Raw genomic sequence first — 24272 nt, forward strand, 5'->3', positions numbered from 1 at the left:
GAAAAATTTCATCTTTTGTTTTTAAAGACAGTAAGATGTTGAAATTGCACATCCTAGATGGAAAGTAAACAATAAAAGCTGATATATTTAGCGACAAAGGGAAAAAGTCTGTCTTGCCATTCACAGTAAGTTCTACATGACAGCAGGTATGTCTCTGTGGATAAATATGATCACATTTATCATATGCATATATAATATACATCATTTATCATACAGCAACATGGCAGATTAAAATTGACCTTTTAGTGTTTTAGGGGTGTTAGTGACTTAGCAAGTTGGAATTTACTCTGATAAGCAGTGCAGTGCAAGTGCTGTGTGTAGTTTAAGACTTTACAGGGAGATTTTAATAGGAAATATTTATCTATGACCCAAACCTGTAAGCCAATTAAAAGTAATTGAATGTATGCATCTGTAAACGTATCTAGTCTGTTTCCATTTTTTACCTAAGCTGTTTTAAGGTCCATTTCTTTCCGTATTAGTGTAATATACTGTTGCAAGCAAAGGCAAGAAGTTACGCATTTTGCCTAGCTGACACACAGAACCTGAGGCTTTTTCTGCCTTAAAAGTCTGCAAAAATGCCATCAGATTGGAATCTAAGACTTGCATATTTCTTCTCTTAACCAGTATTTTGTCAGTTGTCAGTAATCCTGGTTTTATTCTTCTCCTGTTTTACAGTACATGAGCTCCGGCCTGCTGACATCAAAGCCATTGGAGCACTGGGAGATTCCCTGACTGTGAGTACTGCTGTATTCCCACATTTAGAATGAGAAGAGCAGTTGTCGTTTTCCACCTAGATGTTGTCAAGTCAGACATCATCAGATAGAAAGCAAATTGCTTTGGCTTGGCAAAGCAAAACTCATCTTCCTGGTTCCCTTTGCAAAGAAATAGCCTCTAGGGGTATGAGTGACACTGGCAATTGTGTAATCCAGCAATGAATAATTCAGGCCAGGACAGAAATGGGATCCCATTCTCTGTTGCATACAGTTTATTCAAGTGTTTTTGAAAAGGGAAGTGGCTGTTTTATAGGAACAGTCTCTTCTGACATGAGGAAAAAAAAAAAGGTGAAAGCAGTTGATATTTTTGATGCAATAAGACATTTGCTGGAAACTCCCATGGAAATAATTTATTGCAGAATGAAGTGCTTCCCACTTGAGATAAGTCTGATACTTCTGTATTTCAGAATTTTGCTTTCAGTTGTTGCTTCCTGAGTTAGATGTCTTCCAGTTAAAGCTCTGATGTATTTCAAGTACTAAGAAATGGAGGTTGAAAACAAAAAAGTAGATACAAAAAAAAAAAAAAAAAAAAAGGCCCCAGAGAAGAATAGCAGGGAATACTGCAGATCTGCACTGAAGTTTTCTGAGAAAAAGTTCTAGAATTCCACAGCCCTACAGAATTGTTCTAGCATGGGATGAAAGCAAACATTTGCGTCAACAGTTCCTATGAATTTTAACTCCTGAACTAAACCAGTGCTCATTCTAGCAGCTTCTGTTCCTGTTGGGTTCAGAGGGACTTGAAGGGTCTGAAGCCCTTAAATGATCAGGCTTATTTTACAGGCAGGTGTGCATGTCTTCGTTATGCATCATGCACCTTCTCATTAGCTCTGAGACTGATTTTGCTTGACCTGCTGTAATCCTGGCTTTCCCCCTGCTGCAAAGCTTTGAGCTTTTCTTAGAAGAAATAAGTGAAGACCCTACGAGTCTCCCTCCTATCCATTGCCATGACTCTTAAAATTAATTGCTTTATTTCCTCCCCCATATTGAATGCTAGGCATGACACTATCCCATACCTCTTATTTTTAAAATATAAGTTCTTTCAGTATGTGAAATGTCTCAGAAAGCCATAGTCGTAGGGGCTGGATTATGATGCTTGAGGTCTCTGGTCTCAAGAGCTGAGCAAAGTAGGTTCTCATATTGCCATTGTTCGTGCAGTTCCTACCAGTTACACTGCCACAGTAAGATGTGTTTTGGGGTTTTATAAAGTGAACTATTTGTGAGGGGCCAGAAATACTGGCAGAGTGTTTCCCACATGTGTACACATACTCATACCTCCCACAGCAGCCACGTGCACTTCATATGGCATCCTTGGCACAGGGGGACTGCAGCAGCCAAGTCCACCAAGGCACTGATTGTCCTCCTGGTACTTCCCACACGATCCCTGAATGCAGTCAGTGTTTATGGCTGAATTGGTACCATGGCTTTTTGAAGAATACAAAATTAGGTGAGACCACTAAAAAATTGTAAAGCTGCAGAAGAACCCCTTCTCACAGCTGCTGCCCTGAATGCGAGTCAGGGTGCTGACCCTGCTAGAGGTTTGTCCCCATCCTGTGAGCTACTCAAATTCAGCACAGAGGTGTTTGTTCTGATGGCTTTATGTATTTATTTAATTTTGAAGGATATGAAAGTTCACAGTGCAGGAAGGAAGGCTGTCTCAGTCTAGATACAGTTGGAGATTAATGAAACATTGAGCAGTTTAGTCATGTCACTGGTTAGAATTCATCTGTCTGACTTCTCAGCCCCAGTGCACAGTGAAAGCAATAGACACACCAACATGCTTATCTATACTGGCCAAAAAAATCCTGTCTACACCTCATCAAGTTTGTGTGTTAGACTAGCAGACTGGATCCAGGAGAGGAAAAATGGATTGTACACCAAAGATTTGTTTTCTTGGCAGATTAAAAAGCAGCTCCTCTGATTTATGTACAGCTAAAACTGGATGGGAATTTTTCATCAGTGTTTGGGGCTTTTTTTCTGGATTATTAAGTCTCTCAAAATCATCTTTCTTCAGGAAATGCCAGGATGAAGCATTTTCCATCAGAAAAAAATCCAAACAAATACAAAGCTGTTGATGTTAATCTGGGTCCCACTGGGTTGCTAAAACAGTATGAATAGTAGCTTTAGCGTCTTATGTCCTTGACCTTACAGTCTGATGTCCTCTGCCTGGACTATATCTCCTCTGATGCTCCATGGTTTACTATCTAGGTGAATTCCTTTTACATATGAGGAGAAGCCCAGAAAACTGAAGTATGGGAGATGCAGGGCTGCCCACAGGCCAGTGTGTGGTGGTCAGTAAGGACACGGACCACTTATGCTAGAACTGGGATATTGCAAAAGCTTGGCTGGATGCAGAGTAATGTTACCAGATTGCTTCAGCACTTTCAAAACATGATGTCTATCCTACCTAAATTCATAGGGCTTTTTTTTCTCTTAGTATTTTATCAATTGTTATTTCCATCTTTTCCAGACTGCAGTAGGAGCCAAAGTACCTGACCTACAAACAGACTGGAGGGGACTTTCCTGGAGGTGAGTGAGAATGCTCGTTTTTTTCTTTCTCTATTTTTGTGCACATAGTTAAAAGTGTGGGTCACCTGGTTGTGTAGTTACATCTTTATGTATGTAAACTCAGGGCAAGGATGCTGACACAGCAAGTATTGTTTGGTAAGGACTGGAGGAGGCAGGACTGGAAGAGAAAAGGAGTGATTCTTATGGCGGGTGGGGGGGGTGGGTTGTGTTTGTTTTTGTGGGCTTTTTCTTGCTGCTTTTTTTTTCTTTTTTTCTTTTGGGGTTTTTTTTGTGTGTACGTTAACCAGACCTGATTGCTACAAGCGTGGTCCTCTGTCACAGTACCTTTTAGCCTTTTGCTAGTCTCTCTGGATCTTATTCAAAGTGTTGTTGTTGCTGTGATTATCTACTGCAGTGTCTAATGCTAGAAGGTCTGAGTGAGTGTGGATTGGCATGAACATGGTGAGAGCACTGCATACATACATACATACTCAGTGAAGACGCTCCAAACACCTTTGCTATTGCAAAGTGGGCAAACAAGGCACATCAGAGGGTGTGAAGCTCAATATCCATGCTAGAGTGGAAGGAAACTGCCTGCTCCCTATGGGCAGATGGATGGTTGATAAGTGTGTGCATGTATACATTGTCCTCTTTGCTCTTTCTGCATCCCTTTGCATGTGTCTGCAGGCATGGATATTTTCAGGAGGGGCTGCCAGAAGTGGTGCAGGAGTGTATTGGCTCTGCACACGGGCAAGTTCTGAATGGCAGAGGCTCTTTGTCACTGGCATTGCAGAATTGCAAATAGGTAGTTAGTTAATATTTAATGGAGTCTCTCCTATGTATAACTGCATGCAAATGTAGTTTCAGCAAGGTAACATGGAGCAGCTTTAGTGAGGACATATGCCTTTCAATGATAGGTATCCCTGCATGTCCATATGAAAAATCAGTTCTTCCAATATGGTCTGTTCCCAGCCTGAAGGCATAGCTTCTATCTTAGCTGCTGCCCTGCTTTATTTAATGTGAGTTATCCTTTCACTACTTTCCCTGAATTCCTGTGGTTTACCTCCTTAGTACTGTTTGAAGTAAGTATTTTGGGCGGGGAGGTTGTTTTTTCCTTCTTGGGCCGCTACAACAACATATGGTGACAATAAGACAGATGGCTGCAGGATTAACCCTACTGGGTGATTTTGTTCTTTCCCTTTGTAGTATTGGAGGTGATGAGACCCTGGAGATCCAGGCTACTTTACCCAGTGAGTATCCTAGAAAAGCAAAAGTTGGGTAGTACACTGAAAGTCGTTTAAGTGGATGCTAGGAAACATCTGGAAATGGTCATTCTCTCCTTGCAAACAGCGGGGATATCCGTCTGTTGTGGGTATGAGCAGTTCATGTGAGTCACAGACGAAATCCAGACTGACCTGATCAGCTGTAAAGTTGATTCACCCCCTCCGCATCACAGGACCTGCATGTGATTGTATCGTCCTTTTGACCAAAAGAATTAGGAGTAAATGTGCTGAAGTTGACAGAAGTTCATGGCAGACCTGCTCCTCCCTTATTTTGTTTTGTGCTTTCTAGTGACTGACTGTAATGTCTGTGGACAAATGAAGGGTTATGAAACAATTAGCAGTCCATCTAGCCAGGGTTGTTGACAAAGCTGTGGTTCTTCCTGATGATTTCAAGTTGCTACATAGCAGTGAAAAAAAAAAATCTAAAAATACTATAATTTTTTTTGCCCTAGTAGTTGCCAGAGAAACCATTAAGTGGTCAGTGTGACAATAAATTGGAAGGGACTTGGCTTACAATGGTTGATCTATTTGTATGTGATCTATGCTGTGGAGCAGTTTGACAATACCTGACATTGTTAATAATAAAATCTGATGTGCTTTGCCTTGTACCAGGCATATCACTGTGCTTGAAGAGAAATAGAAGGCGCAATTCATTTATGCATTATCAATGAGATTCTATAAAGAGTGTTCAGACAGCACCACAGACACAGTAACAGTAACAGTTTTCAGACATCGTGCTTCCCCTCTGAAGGTTTCAGTGAAATCTAGAAAAATGAAAAAAATTCACTGCCACAAGTAGTGTTATCTAGCTGGAGGAGTGAGAGGTAGAGGGCCATATTCAGGGCATCTGCTTCTGGTACATGAAAGAAAGTAACCACAAGTACTCTGACACTTAAATTCAAAAGTGGTGATGTGCCTGAGATCCACCTGTGCATCTCCTGGGCCACCAGGCCCTGACTTCTCAGGCCCATGGGGAGAAATAGTTGCAGTGATGAAATTTGGACAGTAACTAGAGTCTTCAAAGCAGCCATGTCTCTAGCTCCTGTGAAGTCACACGAATGAGGGGAAAACACAGGTCCGTATTCTCACCACTCAACTGGCTCCTGCTTCTGCGCGTGGGAGGCAGCGCTGCTGGTTGTACTGTGAGTGGTTAAACACTGTGGCTTTTCTTTTTAAGACATCCTGAAGAAATTCAATCCGAACCTCTTTGGCTTCTCCAGTGGCAGTTCCAAGGAAACAGCTGGATTCAATGTAGCAGAGAGAAATGCCACAGCACGGTAAGGACAATTGCAAAGGAGTGAGATGTGATGGACTGGCAGGTGACCTTTGTGATGCATGTCAGGGCTGAGGTAATGCTGGTGACCTGCTGGTACTCGGCATGCTTCTGTGATCTGATGTTTTTAGTTGTGAGTTTCGGGTTTTTACTTTTTAAATTCAATTCAGTATTTGGGGGATTTATTTGTTATCTTTTTAAAAATTAGACACAAGCTTCCTTTCTTTATTTGATTTCTGCCCATAGTTTTTGAGCCAATGCTTTAGTTATGCTTCTAATTCAACCAGTACCTCTTTCTGTCCTGTCTTCAGTGTGCAGGTCCCTAATTCACTGTCAGGCAATATCTGTAATGAGAAAAAATTCATGAGCATCTCTTTTATTCCTTGATTTCTTGAAAATGTGCCTGAAACTAACTAATAGAAGCCCACTGCTACCCTAATGGCATTAAAAACTATACCTGTTTGCAGTGCAAAGGGGAAAAAAAAAGAGCAGCTGGGAAATAATTCCTTTCTCCTCCTGAAGAAAAAAATCTGCTAGTCTGTTAAGAACCAAAAGGTGAAAGGATTTGTATGGCTTACCCTGTGCCTGTTCCATGAATACTCACAGAATTTGTTTCCAAAGCTTTTTGTGACACCTTTAACAACCGTTAAATCTGCTGCAGGAGAGATTTAGGATAGCTATCAAAGCCTGTATAGCTACTAAATATTTCATAGGTACCCTGAGCAAAGCTGACTCAGCGTGATCAATATGGTTCTGGGAATCCAAATAATGTAACTGCATTTGTGTAGTTGCTGGAGAGAGGCAGGGCTTATTAGCTCAAGCACAGTTTTATTCTGGTATATCAGGAGCTCATTTCCATCTGGTGTCTCAGCATGGTTTTTTGCTTTGGCCTGTTGATGTTCCATCCTGTCCAGAGCTGGACTGGGACTCTCCAGCCTGGCAGTCCCACAATGTAAGCAATATCTTCCAGCCATAAGACAAGCAATAGGAATTTAAGGCTGGATCAGGAAGGCTGGTTAGGTGCCCAGCTTCTGTGTCAGCACCAAACTCCCCCAGCAGATCTTTGAAGGGAGTTATGCAACTCAATGTCTCTGTGCATCTGGGCATTAGTGTTTTTTCCAAACAAAATGCACTTAAGCCAACTCTGAGATGGGAAGAACTCATACCAGTTGCGTGCCACTTGGCAGCCATCCCAGCTGAAAAGCTGAAGGCTTTTCAGATCAGATTATTCACTTGTGCAACTTGGTCCTTCAGTGTTTGCTCAGCCTTTTGAGGCATCACTTTCCTTATACTGATTTCTGCTGATCCTGAGATCCCCTGAAAGGAGGAGTGAGAGATCAAGAAGGTGACGTGCTTTTAGGGCACACGTCTAAAATCTTCCGTTCTCTCTCCTAGTGATATGCCAGCCCAAGCACGTGCACTGGTGGAGCTGATGAGAAGCAGCTCGGTAAGTGGGATTTGGGCCACGCCTCAGTGCTCCCGTGGTCTCTGGGAGATGACTGTAATTAATGGGAAGCTTGAGTCATGAAGAGTGCTTTACTGATGAAAGAAAAGTCCTTGTTTCTCCTGTGCTTTCCAATGAATGTACCAGATGAATTACCCCTAATGTAGGGTGCAGTGCAGCCAGGAGATGTAAGGATGGTAGTGAGGAAGGGGAGAAATCTGAAGGCTCTGGTGAGGTCACAGGATTGCTTTGTTGAGCAGCAGCCTTCAAAGTGAAGGTCGTAAAGGTTGAGTGTAAAATTGCTGGAGCAGGTACCTGCAGACCAACATGAGTCACGATATTCACAATACTGGGAAGAGGGACTACTGAAGTCTGCAGGAGAAAAAGCCCTCTGGTTTTTTGAAAAGTCTGGTTTTGAGCAGGCAAATAATTAATCAGTGACCAGAAACCTCAGGACTGGGTGAATCTCTGTCACACCATAATCTTTTAGAGAATTAGAGGGGATCTAGTATTGTGGACCAGTCTGCTATGCCAACTCCACTGAGGGCTACAAAGGGCATCAAAAGTGAGAAGGGGAAGAAATCTATGAGAAACTCAAAGCTGCCCTGCTCCGAGCTTTGGCTGAATTTGAGTGGATGACTGGGTGTGAGCTGCTGGTTCAGGGAGAGCATTCCCTCTAAGGGAATGGGAGTGCCTGGTGCTCCTTGGCTCAGGCTGAATGGGAAAGGGAGGCACTGAATAAGCAGGATTTGTCAAAGCATGTGTCTCTCCATGCCAGAACTCTTGATGGATGCTGCATGCTCACCCCACTGTCAGTTGCTCTGCATTGCCAATTGTTTGGCAGAGTGAAGGGAGCTGGCGTGGCTTTTCAATAGAATAGAAGAGCAGAGGCTCTTGTACTTTGTTTTATTCACAGCTTTTAATGCATTTTTTTAAGAAGCGAGAGGGCTGTGTCCCTGCCATAACATTGCATTGCCTCTTCATGAAAGTCCTTCTGAGCAAATTGCCGGTTAAAGAGGAGAATTCAGACCTGTGGGTGATTCCCAGGCCCTCCCTCTATTTGTGGGATCCTTTCGCAGATGTTTGTTATGTAAATGCACCACACTAAAAATAGTTGCCTTTGATTCCTTTCTTTGTACTGAATGTTACAAAATGTTTTGATGAGATCCAGCTCTCAGCAGCGCCTATTGTTGGCTTGTGGTGACGTGGATGCTGCAGCTGCCCTTATATGAGCTCAGTGAAGTCACCAGCCTCCTGGACTCTTCTATTTTAATCCAGCTGTCTGTTCCCTGGGGCACCCCTTGCCCCTCCTGGCCACGGGATAATTCTTGCCCAGCTGGCAGGGATCCCCAGCAGCTCCAGTTCCACAGCTTCATGAGTCACTCCAGCCTCCACTCCCACACGGCTTTATCCCCACGCTGCCTGCAGTGTGCAGCCATGGCTGGCAAATCTCTCCTGTCCATCCCTGTCCTGACATTCATGTAGGGATGCTTGCCACAGACACATTTCCATGCTTGGTTACCCTGACAGAGCTTGTCTCCTGAAGGGAATTTCCTCACAGAAGCCAAGGTGAATTGCAGTAGACTAGCAAACAGTTCAGATTTTCCCCCTGGAGAGATGCTTTTCTTCTGCCAGCTTAACTCAGCATACCTCCTTTGTTCTGCCCTACTGTCTGTGCCCCGTTTAGCCCCATTTGTGAATGTTACCTCTGCATGCCTAAGCAATGGGTGCTGCAATCTGTTTATTTTATGTGCCACTAGAAAATTAACTTCAAGGAAGACTGGAAGCTGATTACCGTCCTTGTTGGAGGCAGCGACCTATGCCAGTACTGCCTGGACAAGGTTTGTATCTCTGAATCGAGGCATTTGGCAGGTGACCAGCCCTGGAAATATAGCCTTTCTCTCTCTCAGGGAGCCAAAGTTCCTCTTTGTTTAAGAAGTGCTTAGAAGTCCTGCCCCTTTCATCTGTATTGTATCAGAAACAAGTACACAGCTTTTAACACCGGGGCACTGCAGCTCTGGAGAAATGCGTTTTTTAAATACTGGGAACCTGCCCATACTGAACAAAACACCAAGATTAAGATGAAGAGCTCTCCCTGCTTAACTGGACAAAGCAATCAGTGTGGTATCTTAGGCATGTTATGGGACACAAGTGAAGTCTTCTGGAAAGCATCTCCACACAATAATTACTGAGGATGCCCAATTCTTGCTTCAGAATGACACTCAAAATAATATCAGTTTATAGTGAAAAACATGTCTTTTCTTTAGCTGTCAGTGGTCACCCCCTCTGAAACAGTTCATGTAGCACAGGTTGGGGGTCTGGACCCAAGCTTGTTGAAATGACCAGGTGCTTTTCTCTGTTTTGCTCTTTACTTTATAGGCTGCTACCTGGAGCCTTTGTCCCCACAGCTACATTTCTAGAGCTACAGTCACAAAGTTGTTTTGCTTATGGGCTTTGTGGGGTCTGACTGCCTTCATATCAGTTTCTCCAGACTGGCAGTTTGAAAAAAAAGATGTTGTTCTGTTCATAAGACAACGCAAAATCCAAAAATGTGATCAATATAGTCATTATCAGGGAAAGGCTCTGGCAAGATACCTCAGGATTTCCTACAGAGATTAGGGGAATATATTAATGACATAAAAACACAAGCACTATATAACCTCTGTACATGGGCCAATAAACTTCTTGATCTGGAAATATATCTGCCAGCAAAAGAAAAAAGGAGCGTTAAGTCGGTGTATCTTCTCACAGACCACCTTCTTGGTTCATTAAAAAGACTGATTCATTTTTTTTTTTAAACAGGAAACCTATTCAGTGCAAAAGTATATAAAGCACCTTCAGGACACTCTGGATATTTTCTATAAGGAGGTAAGCTTTTCAGATACCCTAGCAAGTTATGTTCCTGGCAAGTACACTGATGTTTTTCTCACCTCTGACAGACTGTCAGTGATTATGTTTCATACAAGATCATCTTTCAAATAGCTGGAGTCAGACTGTTCCTCCGTGCTGCATTTCAACAACTGTATTAGCTCATGCCCTGAGAGAGGGCTGCAGTTTCAGAAAAACTGTGTTTCACCGTATTTATGCTGTGGACCAGACATACCATGACCCTACAGCCAGTTTTCATGGCTAAACCAACCATAAACAGTTTCATTTATCCTAGAGCAAATGGAAATGTCCCAGGGAGTGAAGCAGCATTTCGGCTGGTTTGTACTAGCTGCTGGAATTTTTTTGGCTGACATCCACTGTATGTCTCCCTCCCCCTCCTTTTATACATCATCCTTGCACATGCCACTGGCTGCAGCCAGTGCAGTTTGCCCTGACTCCCTGACCTACGGATGGCACTTCTCCCTCTTTGTAGTGGTATCATGTTCTGTTATTTGTAACATGTCTGTATGTCTGGTTATTATAATCCTTGCAGCTCCCAAGAGTCTTTATCAACATGGTGGAGATGCTAGAGTTCTCTGGACTGCGTCAAATCACAGCAAGCTCTTCAGAGTGTGCTTTGAGAGCAAAGTAAGTGAGCAAAACAGCTCTTTGCCTAGAAAGTGATACTTTTTTGGCTCAGTCTCAATTTCTACAGGAGGACAGCCACACTGAGCTTTCCAAGCTTCTTGCATTGCTGCCTTTACCGGATGCACTAATTCTCATCAACTTTCTATTACTTCTTCCAATATTTCAACTAAAAGGCAGAGTGGATAGCAGAGTTATCACTTCTCAGCTCTAAGGCAGCATAACGCAGCACAAGTCAACAGTCAACATATGATTGTTGTGCTGCTGAACTTTGAAGGCTATTTTGCCCAGCCATCCCCTGGTCAGCAGCACAGGCTGACATCCCTGATGCCTCTCTTTGTGCATTACCTCTGGTGCAGGCTGGGCTGCATACAGCAGAGCACAACCAGGAACTGCTCCTCACATCTAATGAAGGAGACCAAAATCTTAACTCAAAGAAGGTCGAGGGACTTTATTTAGAAAGCAGCAGTGTCTTTAAAGGCATCAGAATGGACATGAAAAGCCTCTTTAGTCTTGCAGAGAAAGGTGTAACAAAGACCAGTAGTTGGGAGGTGATGCCAAATGAATTCAAATTAGGTTAGGCACAGATTTTTAATAATACAAGTGATTAACTACAGGAACACACTGGAAGAGAAAATAATGAATTGACTATCTTGCTTGATGTCTTCATATTCATTCCAAGGTGTAGTGGTTTGGTCCAAAATACTCATTACTGTTTATCTGCTGTGAGATAAGAATTAGGAGAAATGCAAAACAGGCACCAAACTTGAAAGAATATAAAGAAGTTTATTAACAGACCTAAAAGAAGAAAAAAAATTATACCACCTTCAGAACTCTCCTCCTCCCCCCACCTTCCTCCCTTCTCCCACTGACAATGTGAAAAGACAATCTTTAAGATGTTCAGTCTGTTTACCACTTCCATAATAACCTTGTTCAGTCCATTTAGAAAGAGAAGTCTCTTCTTGCTCATGCTATGAAAACATTATCACAACGAGCCAGCCGCCCACTTCCAAATATTGTTCAGTCCATTTAGGAAGAGGAGTCTCTCTGCCTGCGTGTGAGTCCTTTCCCCCGACTTGCAGCTTTTCCCGCAACTGCTTTCGAGGGCCCACTCTTGAAGTTTTTTGGGGTACAATTTTAAGGTTGAGCCGTTCAGAAACAAAAACAGAGGCCCTTCTCCTTCCCTGGGAGCAAAGGGTCTTCATCATCTTCATCGTTAGGACTACCTCTGGGAGCATCTCTAGGGACTGAGGTTTTCTCCTTTCCTGTTTGGAGCAAAAGTCCTCATCTGGTTCATCTCTCCCTGTCCAAACTTCTCATGAAATTACAGCTGCGTCAGCATCTGCCTATCTCAGCGCAGGTGCTTTTGCTCACGAGTTGAACACTCCACCCCCCATATCTTCATGAAATTACAACAGGATACTCTGATATATCATAGCTTCACAACAGACTTTCAGCTTTAAGCATCTCCTCTCTCTCTTCCCTCAGGTTTTCAGCTCTTCACAGCAATAAAAGGGTTACTCTCACCTCGGCCTTGCAGCTTTGCAGCTGGAATGTTGAATTTTTCTTATCGCAGTGGAGAGGGGGGAGAGCCGAGCCGCTCCGGCTGCCCACGGCAAGGCAGTGGGGGGGGGGTTCCACGACTGGAACAGGTCCATCGACCCAGGATGGCCGTGGCCCGGCCCGGCCTGGCCCAAGCAGGGCCTGGGCCGGGCCCGCTGGCCCCCGCACGGGGCCTGCAGCCGCCTGCCCCAGCAGCGGAAACGAGAGAGAGCTTGGAGGGAAGTTTGTCTATTCTTAAATGTGGATCACAGAGGTGATCACAACTTTAAGTGGCTTAGAGAATTGTCCATATTCAAACTGGCCAGCTGATAGGTTCTATCAGTTCCCAGAGGAAACTGTAAGCACCCCTTAGCAAGGACGTCCCTTCCGGGACTATGCTTGCTAACCCATGACATTCTCCACCCCTCACCGCTGTGAAGACACATTTAAGAATTATTATCAAAATTACATTCAACTTCTACTATATTCCACCCCTAGATAGTTCAATACAATTGCAATATAAGTTTCTCACTATCATGCTACTTAACTTATGACTTAATACTTGCTTTGCCCAGTATTCCTCCTAATCAATCTTTATCTCACAGTTCTCATCAATTGCCCGCATTCTCCACCATTTTGTCGCGGGTTCGGTTTGTAACCGGGCGGAAACACCAATTTAGTGTAGTGGTTTGGTCCAAAATACTCATTACTGTTTATCTGCTGTGAGATAAGAATTAGGAGAAATGCAAAACAGGCACCAAACTTGAAAGAATATAAAGAAGTTTATTAACAGACCTAAAAGAAGAAAAAAAATTATACCACCTTCAGAACTCTCCTCCTCCCCCCACCTTCCTCCCTTCTCCCACTGACAATGTGAAAAGACAATCTTTAAGATGTTCAGTCTGTTTACCACTTCCATAATAACCTTGTTCAGTCCATTTAGAAAGAGAAGTCTCTTCTTGCTCATGCTATGAAAACATTATCACAACGAGCCAGCCGCCCACTTCCAAATATTGTTCAGTCCATTTAGGAAGAGGAGTCTCTCTGCCTGCGTGTGAGTCCTTTCCCCCGACTTGCAGCTTTTCCCGCAACTGCTTTCGAGGGCCCACTCTTGAAGTTTTTTGGGGTACAATTTTAAGGTTGAGCCGTTCAGAAACAAAAACAGAGGCCCTTCTCCTTCCCTGGGAGCAAAGGGTCTTCATCATCTTCATCGTTAGGACTACCTCTGGGAGCATCTCTAGGGACTGAGGTTTTCTCCTTTCCTGTTTGGAGCAAAAGTCCTCATCTGGTTCATCTCTCCCTGTCCAAACTTCTCATGAAATTACAGCTGCGTCAGCATCTGCCTATCTCAGCGCAGGTGCTTTTGCTCACGAGTTGAACACTCCACCCCCCATATCTTCATGAAATTACAACAGGATACTCTGATATATCATAGCTTCACAACAGACTTTCAGCTTTAAGCATCTCCTCTCTCTCTTCCCTCAGGTTTTCAGCTCTTCACAGCAATAAAAGGGTTACTCTCACCTCGGCCTTGCAGCTTTGCAGCTGGAATGTTGAATTTTTCTTATCGCAGTGGAGAGGGGGGAGAGCCGAGCCGCTCCGGCTGCCCACGGCAAGGCAGTGGGGGGGGGGTTCCACGACTGGAACAGGTCCATCGACCCAGGATGGCCGTGGCCCGGCCCGGCCTGGCCCAAGCAGGGCCTGGGCCGGGCCCGCTGGCCCCCGCACGGGGCCTGCAGCCGCCTGCCCCAGCAGCGGAAACGAGAGAGAGCTTGGAGGGAAGTTTGTCTATTCTTAAATGTGGATCACAGAGGTGATCACAACTTTAAGTGGCTTAGAGAATTGTCCATATTCAAACTGGCCAGCTGATAGGTTCTATCAGTTCCCAGAGGAAACTGTAAGCACCCCTTAGCAAGGACGTCCCTTCCGGGACTATGCTTGCTAACCCATGACACAAGGACATTCTTAGAATATAAATTTCAGTGAAGCACAAGTTATTACCTCTTGTTATGAGGGTAACATAATAAAACAGAGTGGTGTGAGGACTCAGACTACATGAAAAATTTGTCTTTTCTAAGTTCAAACTCCCAGATGTCTAAAAATCTGCTGTAAGCCCATTCATAGGGTGGGTTTTCTTCTTATCCTAATACATGTGATTTCCTGCTAATGTGTGGCATACTAAACACTTTTTTGTTTGACTCAAGAGTTGTGGATCCTGCAGCTCTTTCTGGCTGCAACAGGTGTTTATTTTGAAAAGTAAGTCAGTAGAGATTTTTCTTTTCTGAAGTATCTGTCCACTTGTAAGCCACTGAGGTGGCTCTCCCTTCTGCATGTGAGCTTTGAGCACCTATCCTGAGCTGCTTGAACAAACACACACTGCCAAAGAACTGTGAATAGGCTATTCTAGACTAGCTTTTAATTCTAGTATTTCTTTCATTGAAGGAAAGTTTGCCCATGTTTCTTAAACCCAGAGGAAAATTCGTCTGAATTACAAGAAATTAAGAGAGTTAACAGAGATTTTCAGGTAATGCTTTGATTCTCTAACTGGTCATCTTCACTTGTGTCTCTTTGTATTGCTTCCCTCACTGGCCTTCCTCTCATGCATATCTTCAGCACTACAGAGAGGGATAACTGGAAAAAAACTTGGCTACAGCCTAATCAAAACCCTACCCAGCTAACCAGTTAGTAGCAGTGCAAGTCTTTCCATGTTGCCTTACGATTTGACCTCGGTTCTGAGCTGGATGCAGATGGAGACCAGCTCTGTTTCCAACTGCTGTTTCAACAGCCGAAAAGGAGTTAGTAATGATGACTGCTTTGTTGATATGTGTTTGTCTGTTATGAGCCCAGTGAGTAGCTCACATGAATTAACATGTCACTGCAAGAGTGACAAATGACCTTGCATCAGCTGTTTCGTGAAACAGCTTAGCAGAAAAAATTAAGTAAACCAACCATGGGCCAGGTTAATATCTGAGAGTAACTTTTCATAGCCTCAGGCGTAAGATTCACTCAAAATTAACAGAAGCTATAAATAGCCACTGGAGCAGAAGCTTTTTCCATCGATGTTCTTATGAATACAGGAATCACTGTATCAGATCACATTATGTTCTCCATTCTGGCTCTGGCAGTGGCTGTTGTCCAACGACTCTGACAAAGCTCAAGAAATTCACCCTGGAAAATGCTTGTATAAGCCTACTAGAGGGGTCATTTTTCTTAACTAAGGAAGATGGATTAGGAATGTTTTGAGATACCACTGGGAGCATTAGCATTTGTAGCCATGAGATGGCAAGTTACAATGAGATGGGGTTTTTTATTTGTATGAATGTCTGTGACCATAATTTTTGAAAGTGGCAGGTAATTTTTCAATGTTTAAGTTTTATTTTAATTCAAGCACACCTTTCTGAAAAATCAAGTGCACTTCAGCCTCAAGTTGGCATTCTGGACTCATTTGTCACTTCTAAAAATGTTAGCCTTATTCCTCTTTTTAAATTTTCTGTAAGTTTTAATCTCATTGCAATTGTGCAGCTTTGGTTTCTATCAGTAAGGTTTGAACTACTTTTTTTTCTATTTTTTTTCCTTTTTTTTTAAATTAAGCAATCTATATCTTTTATGTCTTTTTTTTTCTTTGAATTAACCCAGCTTCTGGGCATTTTCCTCATGAAAATCTCTTCACGAACCAAATTATTTTCTCAGCTGTTTTCTTGACTGCTTTATAACATTTAGCTGGATTTACACTAACTATTTACGGCTTCCTACACTGAAAGATGTGTAAACTGCATGTTTCTGATAGCTGACAAATGTTAGATGAGCCTTGTGAGTAAGTCTTCTGTTCTCACTACTTCCACCGCATCCAGGCTGAAGCACTGCAGCTGATCAACAGCGGTCGGTACGAACAGCGGGAGGACTTTGCAGTGGTCATGCAACCATTTTTCCGGAACACCTTGTTGCCCCTGGATAGCGTGAGTCCTCTTTTGCTTTCCCATTATGCAAGGGCCAGTATCTTGATTTCTCTTAAGCCAATAAGATCCATGCCACAAAGGATTGTGTTTTCTTCTCTCTGCACGGTCTAGTGGCGCAGCGTGGAATCTGTGGGTAAGAGTGAGAGAGGAGAAGACAGGAAGCCTCACAAGAAGGCAAGAGGATTCACAGTGCTGCCTGTGAATCAAAATGGCTTTAGGAAACATTCATAGTGTGCACCCATAAACGAGGCACCCTCTAACTTCCTCTAAACTGCATGTTGCTTCCCCTGTTGAGGCGGTTGGTTAGCATTCACCACAGTTTCCCGATTTAGGTTACGGAATTTGTTCAGGTTTTCTTCAAATGGAGAGCAGCACTTGAATCTGTGACTCATCCAAGCCTAGAAACAGGAAGCAGCCTTTGAAACCAAACACTGATTCTCCTTCTTTTCTCAAGCCTTAGCATTATGTATGCTGTGTAGTTTGGGATACAAATATCCAGCATGAATCCTGGTCAAAACAACCCAGTTTTGCATAGTACTGATCCTTTTTATGTACCATCCGCATTTTTTTTTTCTGGCAGCCAGAAGATCAAACAACAGTCACTATACAGGTAGTGATGAGGCAAATTCCCCCTAAGAGAGACATTTGCCACAGCTGGATAAGCCCACCATTTTTATTGTTATCTGAAATTCAGCAGACATTTCAACACCTGAAAGATTGTAAGTCTGAGTCACAGAAGTTTAAAAAGCAATAATAAGCAGTTTTCTATCACTTCTGTACAACATGGAATGTGGGTCAATGGCAGTGTCCATATAATAGCTGTGACTGTTAGCTTAATGACAGGTTTAATTTTGTTACGAAAATTTCTATGTGAAGTTGAGCAGGCCACATTACACAGAAGGTCTCAAGGTGCAGTAATCAGCCCATAGTTAGGAGTACCTGAGTTTATTTTTTACCTAAGTGTGAAAACATGAGCATATTGCCTTTAGGAAGATACCAAAATTGTGAAGTGGGTATACCAAGTACAGTACACTATTAGATATAGTATGTCCGATCTCAGAGATTGAAATCTGATGAGAAATACATTTTTGCTTTTATTGCAGACCAGCAAGCCAGATATGAGTTTCTTTGCTGCAGACTGCTTTCATTTCAGTGTAAGAGGTTATGCTGAGATGGCCATGGCTCTCTGGAATAATATGGTAAGGGGTTACAACTTAGATCCCTATGTGTTTGTGGTAGCAGTATCTACAAAAGATCATGAGAAAGGTGTCTGAAACAAAAGAGTAAGCAAGACATAAAACTGATATCCTAACAAGAGGGGGTAGCTCAACTCTGAGATTCTTCTCGCTCTGCATTGCTTAGGAACGTAATCCAAAGTGATCATGTTGCATGAAACAGTGTAAGCCTTTGCTCTTTCAAAATGGGAAGTCCTGAGAGTCTTAATATAATGAAAAATTCCTTTCTGATTTGGTAAATAACTTGCATTAAAACAAAAAGCCAGTCTGAACAGTTAAACATTCAGTTCTGTAGGTTTGCTGAAAATGTCTATTCAATAAGCTTGCCCTTCTTCTGTGTATTCTATTAGGTATTTTATTAGGAAAATGTATATGTGACTGAATTTTTGCTGCCATTAATAGTGTGGACATGTTGTACCACCCACTCTTGTATCTGAGGCAGTTTTAGTAGAGTCACTAAAAGTAATGGGGGGCTGAAATTAAACGTATGATGCTTGTAATCACATTCCATCTGTCATTTTGGGGGAGATGATAGCTTTCAAATAGTGTTGGAAGAAGGTGTAAGAGGCACATGCTAGACTTGATAACTCCAAGGTCACAGTTGCTTTCAGAAATGTTTCCCCATGTTGGAAGGAAGACTATGGCATTTTCATACCACAGCAACATTTCCTCCCCTTGTCTTGTAAACACCAGTACCCAAACACATTGTGCTAGCAGAACTCCTGCGTTCCTGTTTGTACAAGAAACAAGCATAAATGGAGGGGAATTTCTTTTCCATCCGAGTAAAAGTTTGAGCAAGACAAGAAACTTATAGGATACCCCAGAATGAGCTTGAGCAGAAGGACTGGAAAACTCAGGGCAGGAATCTGTGCAGCTGCCCAGTATGGCATATGAGCTGCAGGTCCAGGGTTATAGAATGTACAATGTACACACATGCTCAGAGTAATTGATTTGTGCATGCACAGCAAATCTGCCTGTGTTCCAGCAGGCTTCCCTGTCTGGGACTCCAGGTGACAGCAGGCTGGTACACTTCGCTCTGCTTCTTAGTTTAAACAGGGCTAATGGTGGGCCAGAAACTCCAGGAAAATGTAGAAAAATTCAAATTGAGCATGGCTGAGGGTTTCAAGAAAAAAAAAAAAGAGGCAGTACCTGGGCATATGGAGGTCTTAAATTGGGTTTCTGTTGCCATGTGGTATTCCTACTGGCCATTACTCATTCCTGAATCACCATCAGTCTTTTTTCCTATGCCACCAGTGTTTTTTTCTGTCCAGACTGTCATTCATTTCCTACGCGTATAAGGATATTGACACAAAGCTTTCTACTGAGGTGGCAGGGATGGGGTTCTTACTGATGCAAAGCACAGCTATTCCCTCCCATAGAGATCTGTCGGTCTACACCAACTGAAGATGTTACTGTTTACTATTTAAATCTCGTTCTTGTGGCACATCCCTGCTTTTCCCTCGCAGTCCTTGTACGGCAAGGCTGTGCAAGCTTACTGTAAGGCGGTATTGTTTCCCTGTTCCCTGAAAAGCTCGGCAGGCTGCAGGCTTGTGGCCAAATGACACGGATTCTTGTCAGTGCACATCAAGGGCCAGACTGTGCCTGGCCACTGTGTGGGTATGCAGGGTTTGGGATGGCTTACGGAGTCTCTCCTTTGCCGTAATGTTCTTTGCCCTTTTTGCTTCGTGCAAAACAAAGTGTGCTCCTGCTCTCTCAAGTCAGAAGATTCTGGCGTCTTAAGGGGTTTCCACTGGTCCCAAACCCACCTTGTCAGGTCTTTGGCCAAGATGAAGAGACACATGGACAGAGTGTTTGGCTTGTGTTCTGCCTCCATGCTTGCCACATGCTCTAGAGGAGCTGTGGGTTTCTTCCAGAACTTGTCCTCTATGCTCATGGACTTGAGGATACTGTCATCTTCAAAGCTCAGAAGCTAATGCTCCTGAAGAACAGATTGCATAGAGATGAAGTAAGCAAGTATGGTTACAGAATTTTATATTTTATCATCTTTTGTCTGGGCTCTGTGCCAGAATCCTTACCAAGTGCCCTGGCATGGGAAGAATTACAATTTTCTACAAATAACCAGTTGCCCTGCAGGCAGAATGCTGCAAGATCTGAGCCATGCATCATACAAATAACTGTTGTTCCCTTTAAGGTACAAAAAAATGACCAAATTCAGTCTTCACTGCATTAGCTGGTGGGTGGGCCAAGTGATTAGGAGTCATAAAAGAGTCCATCAGGACCCTACAACAATCAGCAAAACTTGGCATCCTGTTTTGCTTCTCATCTTCTCTTCACTTGCTAGCTTTCTTCTCTTCCCTAGTTATATTTTTCTGTGGTTCATATCTTTTTATTTTACAGTCTCTGCTAGCTTCTTTCTATTTTTAAAAATTTTTTATTAAAAATGAACTAAAGAGAGAAAATATTCCCTGTGTTTCCATATGAGAATCTTACGGATGGAATTAGTTTTTTCCCTGTTGTGTTGGGCTTGTTGCTGTATTGTTTCTTTTCAGCATACAGCTGACACTTTAATCTCTTGAGGACAGTAAATGCTTTTATGGACAACAGCAGAAGCAACAGCTGTCCTCTGTGCTGTATTCCCAGAGGTGCTGGATGACAACTTTGCAGTTCTCTGTGGACCAATCTTGAAGTCATTACTTCAGGCATGTCCATACAACTGCTGTAAACACTTCGATTAACATGACTGAGCAAGCCTCTACTCGTTAGCTTAACTATGGCAACCGGTGGTATGTGCACTCCTAGCCAAGCACAACTGCCTGCTATTAGCCTGGGCATATTTTATGTTGAGTTGGAAATGGGCTCGGGGTGAGCCTGTGGTCAGCTATTGCAACTTAGCTGACAACTGATAGTATAAAAGGCTCTGTTTAACTCACTTCTTGCAAGATTGTGAACCCAGCCTCAGCTAAAACTCCCAGGGAATTTCTTGTCTGAGTGAAGACTGCAAAGGTTGGCGCTGTCCCATCCTCTCTCGGTATCTCTGTCATTTCTGAAGCAACTCCCATCACCATGACACCTAGGCATCTTTCTTTAAGTAATGTGCTAAGTCATATGTCTAACATCTGTCATGTGGGTTTTATCCTTTGTGGTTTATACTGCCAGTTGAGATGAGTAATGGCAGAACTGGGTGTAATAGTGAACTACTTCACTTTAGCGGAACATTTAAAATATGTTGTATTCAGAGCAACGCAAAAGGAATAAAGAGTTATCCTATTCCTTGCTTCTGAGGGAGTTAGTCTGCAGCCAGTACGTTAGATTGTCAATGTCTTCAGTTCATGACTGTTAAAATGTTTGCAAACTTTCCTGTGCTCCTTCTACCACACTTCTTCGTTACTGCAAGCACCACAAGATTGGATAAGAAGGTGTAACTGAGTCAAGAGAGTCTGAGAATAAAAAATTCATCATTATGTTTAACATTGCTTTTTCTTCTTCAGCTGGAGCCAGTTGGTGAAAAGCAGACTTACAACAACTTTACCCATGACAGATCAAAACTCAGGTGTCCAAACCCTGTAAGTAAAGGTCAAGGTGCTCCCTCCATTGATTATCTCTATTCTTCTCCTTTCTTCACACTTGTAAAGCTCTTTAAAAGAGTATCTTTGTGAGGGCTACAAACAGCTAAAATATACTCTTGTTTTGTTACAGACAGGGAAATCTACTTAAGATTTAAGACAAAAAACTTTATCCTCACTGGAGTGTAAAGCCTCTCATGAAAGCCAGTTCTAATGAGTCTATGTATTTCCATTTGGTTATTTGCAGCAAGGAAATTGGGAAGAGATGCCACCACTCCTGATTATGAGGTGGCTTCTATTATGTGTTCTCAGAATTTTCAGGAAATAGAGCAGGAGAATGTTTGGGCTAAGACAGAGAGAAGGCAAAAAGAGCAGATTGTCTAAAGAATGGGCAGTAGCCTATTGTTGTAATACTGCCCACATTGAGTGGTCTGTGGTCAATAAAGCCTTTGCTCTCCCTTTGTAGGAGAAACCTTTTCTCTCCACGCGAAGAAATAGTGGATTTGGAAATTCAGATCTCAACTTGGAGAAAACAGAATCTTCAGTCCCCTACTGGGCTGTCATTGTGACTGCAGTAGCTGGGGTCCTGGTGGGTTCTTTACTTGGCTGGGTTGTGTCACGAAGAAGAACCAAGAAGCGCCAACGTAAGGCTGACACAGAAAACAACCTTAAAACAACCCCTCTGTAACACAAGTGGAGCAAACATCTTTCTCTGACGAGGGTGCTCTCTGGCTTGACACAGAGAGCAGCAGAATAAAAAACCTGTTGGATATGAATGAAGCTTCTTGGTTGCCCAGGGATTTTTGGGCCAAATAACATTGATCAGTAATGTACTGTAGAGTTATCTTCTGCACACCAGTCGGGTGGAGGATGAAGTTCAAAGTTGGCTGTGGTTTCACATCAGCTGGCAACTGAGTACCACACACCTGCTCACTCAATCCCCCTCAGTACCCTTCAGTGGGATGAGGAGGAGAACTGGAAAAAGGTAAATCCCATGGGTTGAGATAGGAACAGTTTTAATAACTGAAATAAAGTAAAATGTAATAATTGTAATGAAATGGGAAGTAACAAAAAAGAGAGAGGAATAAAACTCAAGAAAAACAAGTACTGCACAATAAAATTGCTCATCACCTGCTGTCTGATGCCCAGCCTATCCTTGGTGAGTAATCAGCCCCTCCTGGATGTCTTCCCCCCGTCTATATAGTAAGCATGATACTTTATGGCATGGAATATCCCTTTGGCCCGCTCAGGTCAGCTATCCTGGCCATGTTCTCTCCCAGCTTCTTGTGCTGTCAGAGCGCAGGAAACTGGAAAGTCCTTGGTTTAGAGCAAGCACTACTTAGCAACAACTAAAATATTGATTTGTTATCAACATTATTCTTGTACTAAATCCTAAACACAGCACGGAACCAGCTATTATGAAAAATTCTAACTCTATCCTAGCTGAAACCAGGACAAAGGGTTAAAAGCTTTTTCATTCTGGGGTCCAGTTCTCTGTTTCATGAATATTGCTCAGGATGTCGATTGCACAAAGCAAGAACACCTGTTCACACATCTTGGCTTCTTAATTGTGCACCTGTCCTTTTCTCTTATAAACCTGTATTTAAAATGTTAGAGACAAGTCCGTGATTGCAACCTGGTATTCCACAATAGTAAGGTGTAAGTGAGCTAAAGAGCAGCTGCAATTTCACATGTTAGATTCCAGCAAGACCATCGCTTTGAAGGTGCTAAGGTGATTCTACATGGGCAAGCACAATGCCATGGAAACATCTTTAAGCTAGCTTCTGAGGAACTTGGATCCACATGGCATTCCTGACAGAATTGATGCCTGGAAGTGGCTGCCTGAAAAGAGAGGCTAAAGATTAAGAGAATAAAAGGAGGTATTTATTTGAAGGGCCTTCAAAGGTACAGCCTGGGCAGTCAAAAGACCACACCCAAGATGGACCCTGGGTCACAGGTTCTTCACAGTTTTTTAAGTTTGGTTCATTTGCATACCAGGGTTAATTCTCCAATTATAATTTCAGTTAATGATGTAATTACCCCAAGTTTGCCCTCCCCCCCCCACCCCTGGCTTTAGTTTACGCATTTTGGGGCTGGGGACAACACGGTGTCCTTGAGTTGAGGCCCAGAGAGGGTTTGTCATGTCTAACCAGCATGAGAGAACAGCAGCTAACAGGCTGTATGAAGCTTCAGAGTTACACACTAGAGCAGTACAGGATTTGAGAAATATAAAAGTTAAAAGCTAAGGCATCAGAATAACTGCAGGCTCTGTACCCCCTCGGACTCCAGGCTCCTCCCATCTGGGATTGGATGTGGAGCTGGGCCATACCTGTCACTTCTCCTCCAGGGCTAAATAGCCCAGGGACAGTCCTGTATCCTCCTGCCCTCCTGTCTCTGGGAGCTGGTTCCAGAATGACCCTTCCTGTGATGAAGGAATTTCCTCACTAGCATGTAGTAAGGGGGTCTAAACAAAAATGTGGTACCTGCAAGCCACCTTGGCTTAACCCTTCTTATAGGACCTCTGTTGAGTTCAGGTCTCCCAGGCTGGACACTCCACAGCTATTATCTGTAGAAGAGCTTGCAAAGTTGTTTTTCACTTTTTGATTTGGTTGGTTTGGTTTGGTTTTCTTTAAAAATTCTGATCAGGAGTTGAGAGATCATCCTTTTTGGAAATTGGATTTTCCTTGTTTTAAACCTGCAGGCCAATTCATATGATCTATTAGTACAAAAGATAGTTCACATGTTCCACATGATCTTGTTTCCCAATATTTCTTTTTTTCTATGTTAAATACTTTACATTTTAATTTTATTGAAGCCAAAGTGAGATTTGCACTGGTGCAGTTTTTTGTGTTGTGTACTACATTTCCACTCCAGAAATGCAAATGAGTAGAAAATTATAATGTTTCCAAGAAGAAAGTGTTCTGGGTTTCCTAAATTTACTATTATGCACGCAGAAGCTGTTCAGACTCCTCATTTCACTCCTGTCATTGTCCTTGCTAAGGTAAAAAGAGCTGGGCAGAGTACAAGTTACATAGTCAGGATTCAGAGGCTGTAGTTGCTCTCAGCTCTTCTGCTCTCAAAGGTAGGGCTATTAACAGTAGGACTTTTATTTACCTGCGTCTTACCCACAGATATGTGTCTGTGACCTCTACAGGCAGCACAAAATGGGGATATATTTAGAATGTAAAACAGAAGCACTTGCATCTTGTTCCAGTGCAGCACGC

The 24272-nt window shown here is 42.9% G+C and overlaps 1 protein-coding gene and 1 long non-coding RNA gene across 5 annotated transcripts in view; one reads left to right on the top strand and one right to left on the bottom strand.

The window, feature by feature from the left end:
- Window positions 1-22185, top strand: part of PLB1 (phospholipase B1) — a 93230-nt gene extending 71045 nt beyond the window's left edge. For 2 of the 4 annotated variants that reach the window (XM_032102770.1, XM_032102772.1), the window contains 13 exons: window positions 676-734; window positions 3241-3299; window positions 4485-4528; window positions 5739-5838; window positions 7230-7281; window positions 9039-9119; window positions 10081-10146; window positions 10700-10794; window positions 14776-14857; window positions 16185-16289; window positions 17393-17488; window positions 20974-21048; window positions 21515-22185. In XM_032102770.1, coding sequence (XP_031958661.1) covers window positions 676-734; window positions 3241-3299; window positions 4485-4528; window positions 5739-5838; window positions 7230-7281; window positions 9039-9119; window positions 10081-10146; window positions 10700-10794; window positions 14776-14857; window positions 16185-16289; window positions 17393-17488; window positions 20974-21048; window positions 21515-21736 — 1136 coding nt within the window. In that variant the 3' untranslated portion in view covers window positions 21737-22185. Of the gene's footprint in view, window positions 1-675; window positions 735-3240; window positions 3300-4484; window positions 4529-5738; window positions 5839-7229; window positions 7282-9038; window positions 9120-10080; window positions 10147-10699; window positions 10795-14775; window positions 14858-16184; window positions 16290-17392; window positions 17489-20973; window positions 21049-21514 lie in introns of those variants that run through there. The other 2 variants (XM_032102771.1, XM_032102773.1) reach the window with 2 other exon arrangements.
- LOC116441167 lies at window positions 15945-23903 on the bottom strand. Its single transcript, XR_004238928.1, has 2 exons — window positions 23532-23903; window positions 15945-16416 (listed from the first exon to the last, which is right to left on the bottom strand). It is a non-coding gene; the product is annotated as an uncharacterized LOC116441167 (long non-coding RNA).
- Window positions 23904-24272: the final 369 nt, after the last annotated feature.

Source organism: Corvus moneduloides, chromosome 3 (assembly GCF_009650955.1).
Source record: "Corvus moneduloides isolate bCorMon1 chromosome 3, bCorMon1.pri, whole genome shotgun sequence".
Lineage (NCBI taxonomy): Eukaryota > Metazoa > Chordata > Aves > Passeriformes > Corvidae > Corvus > Corvus moneduloides.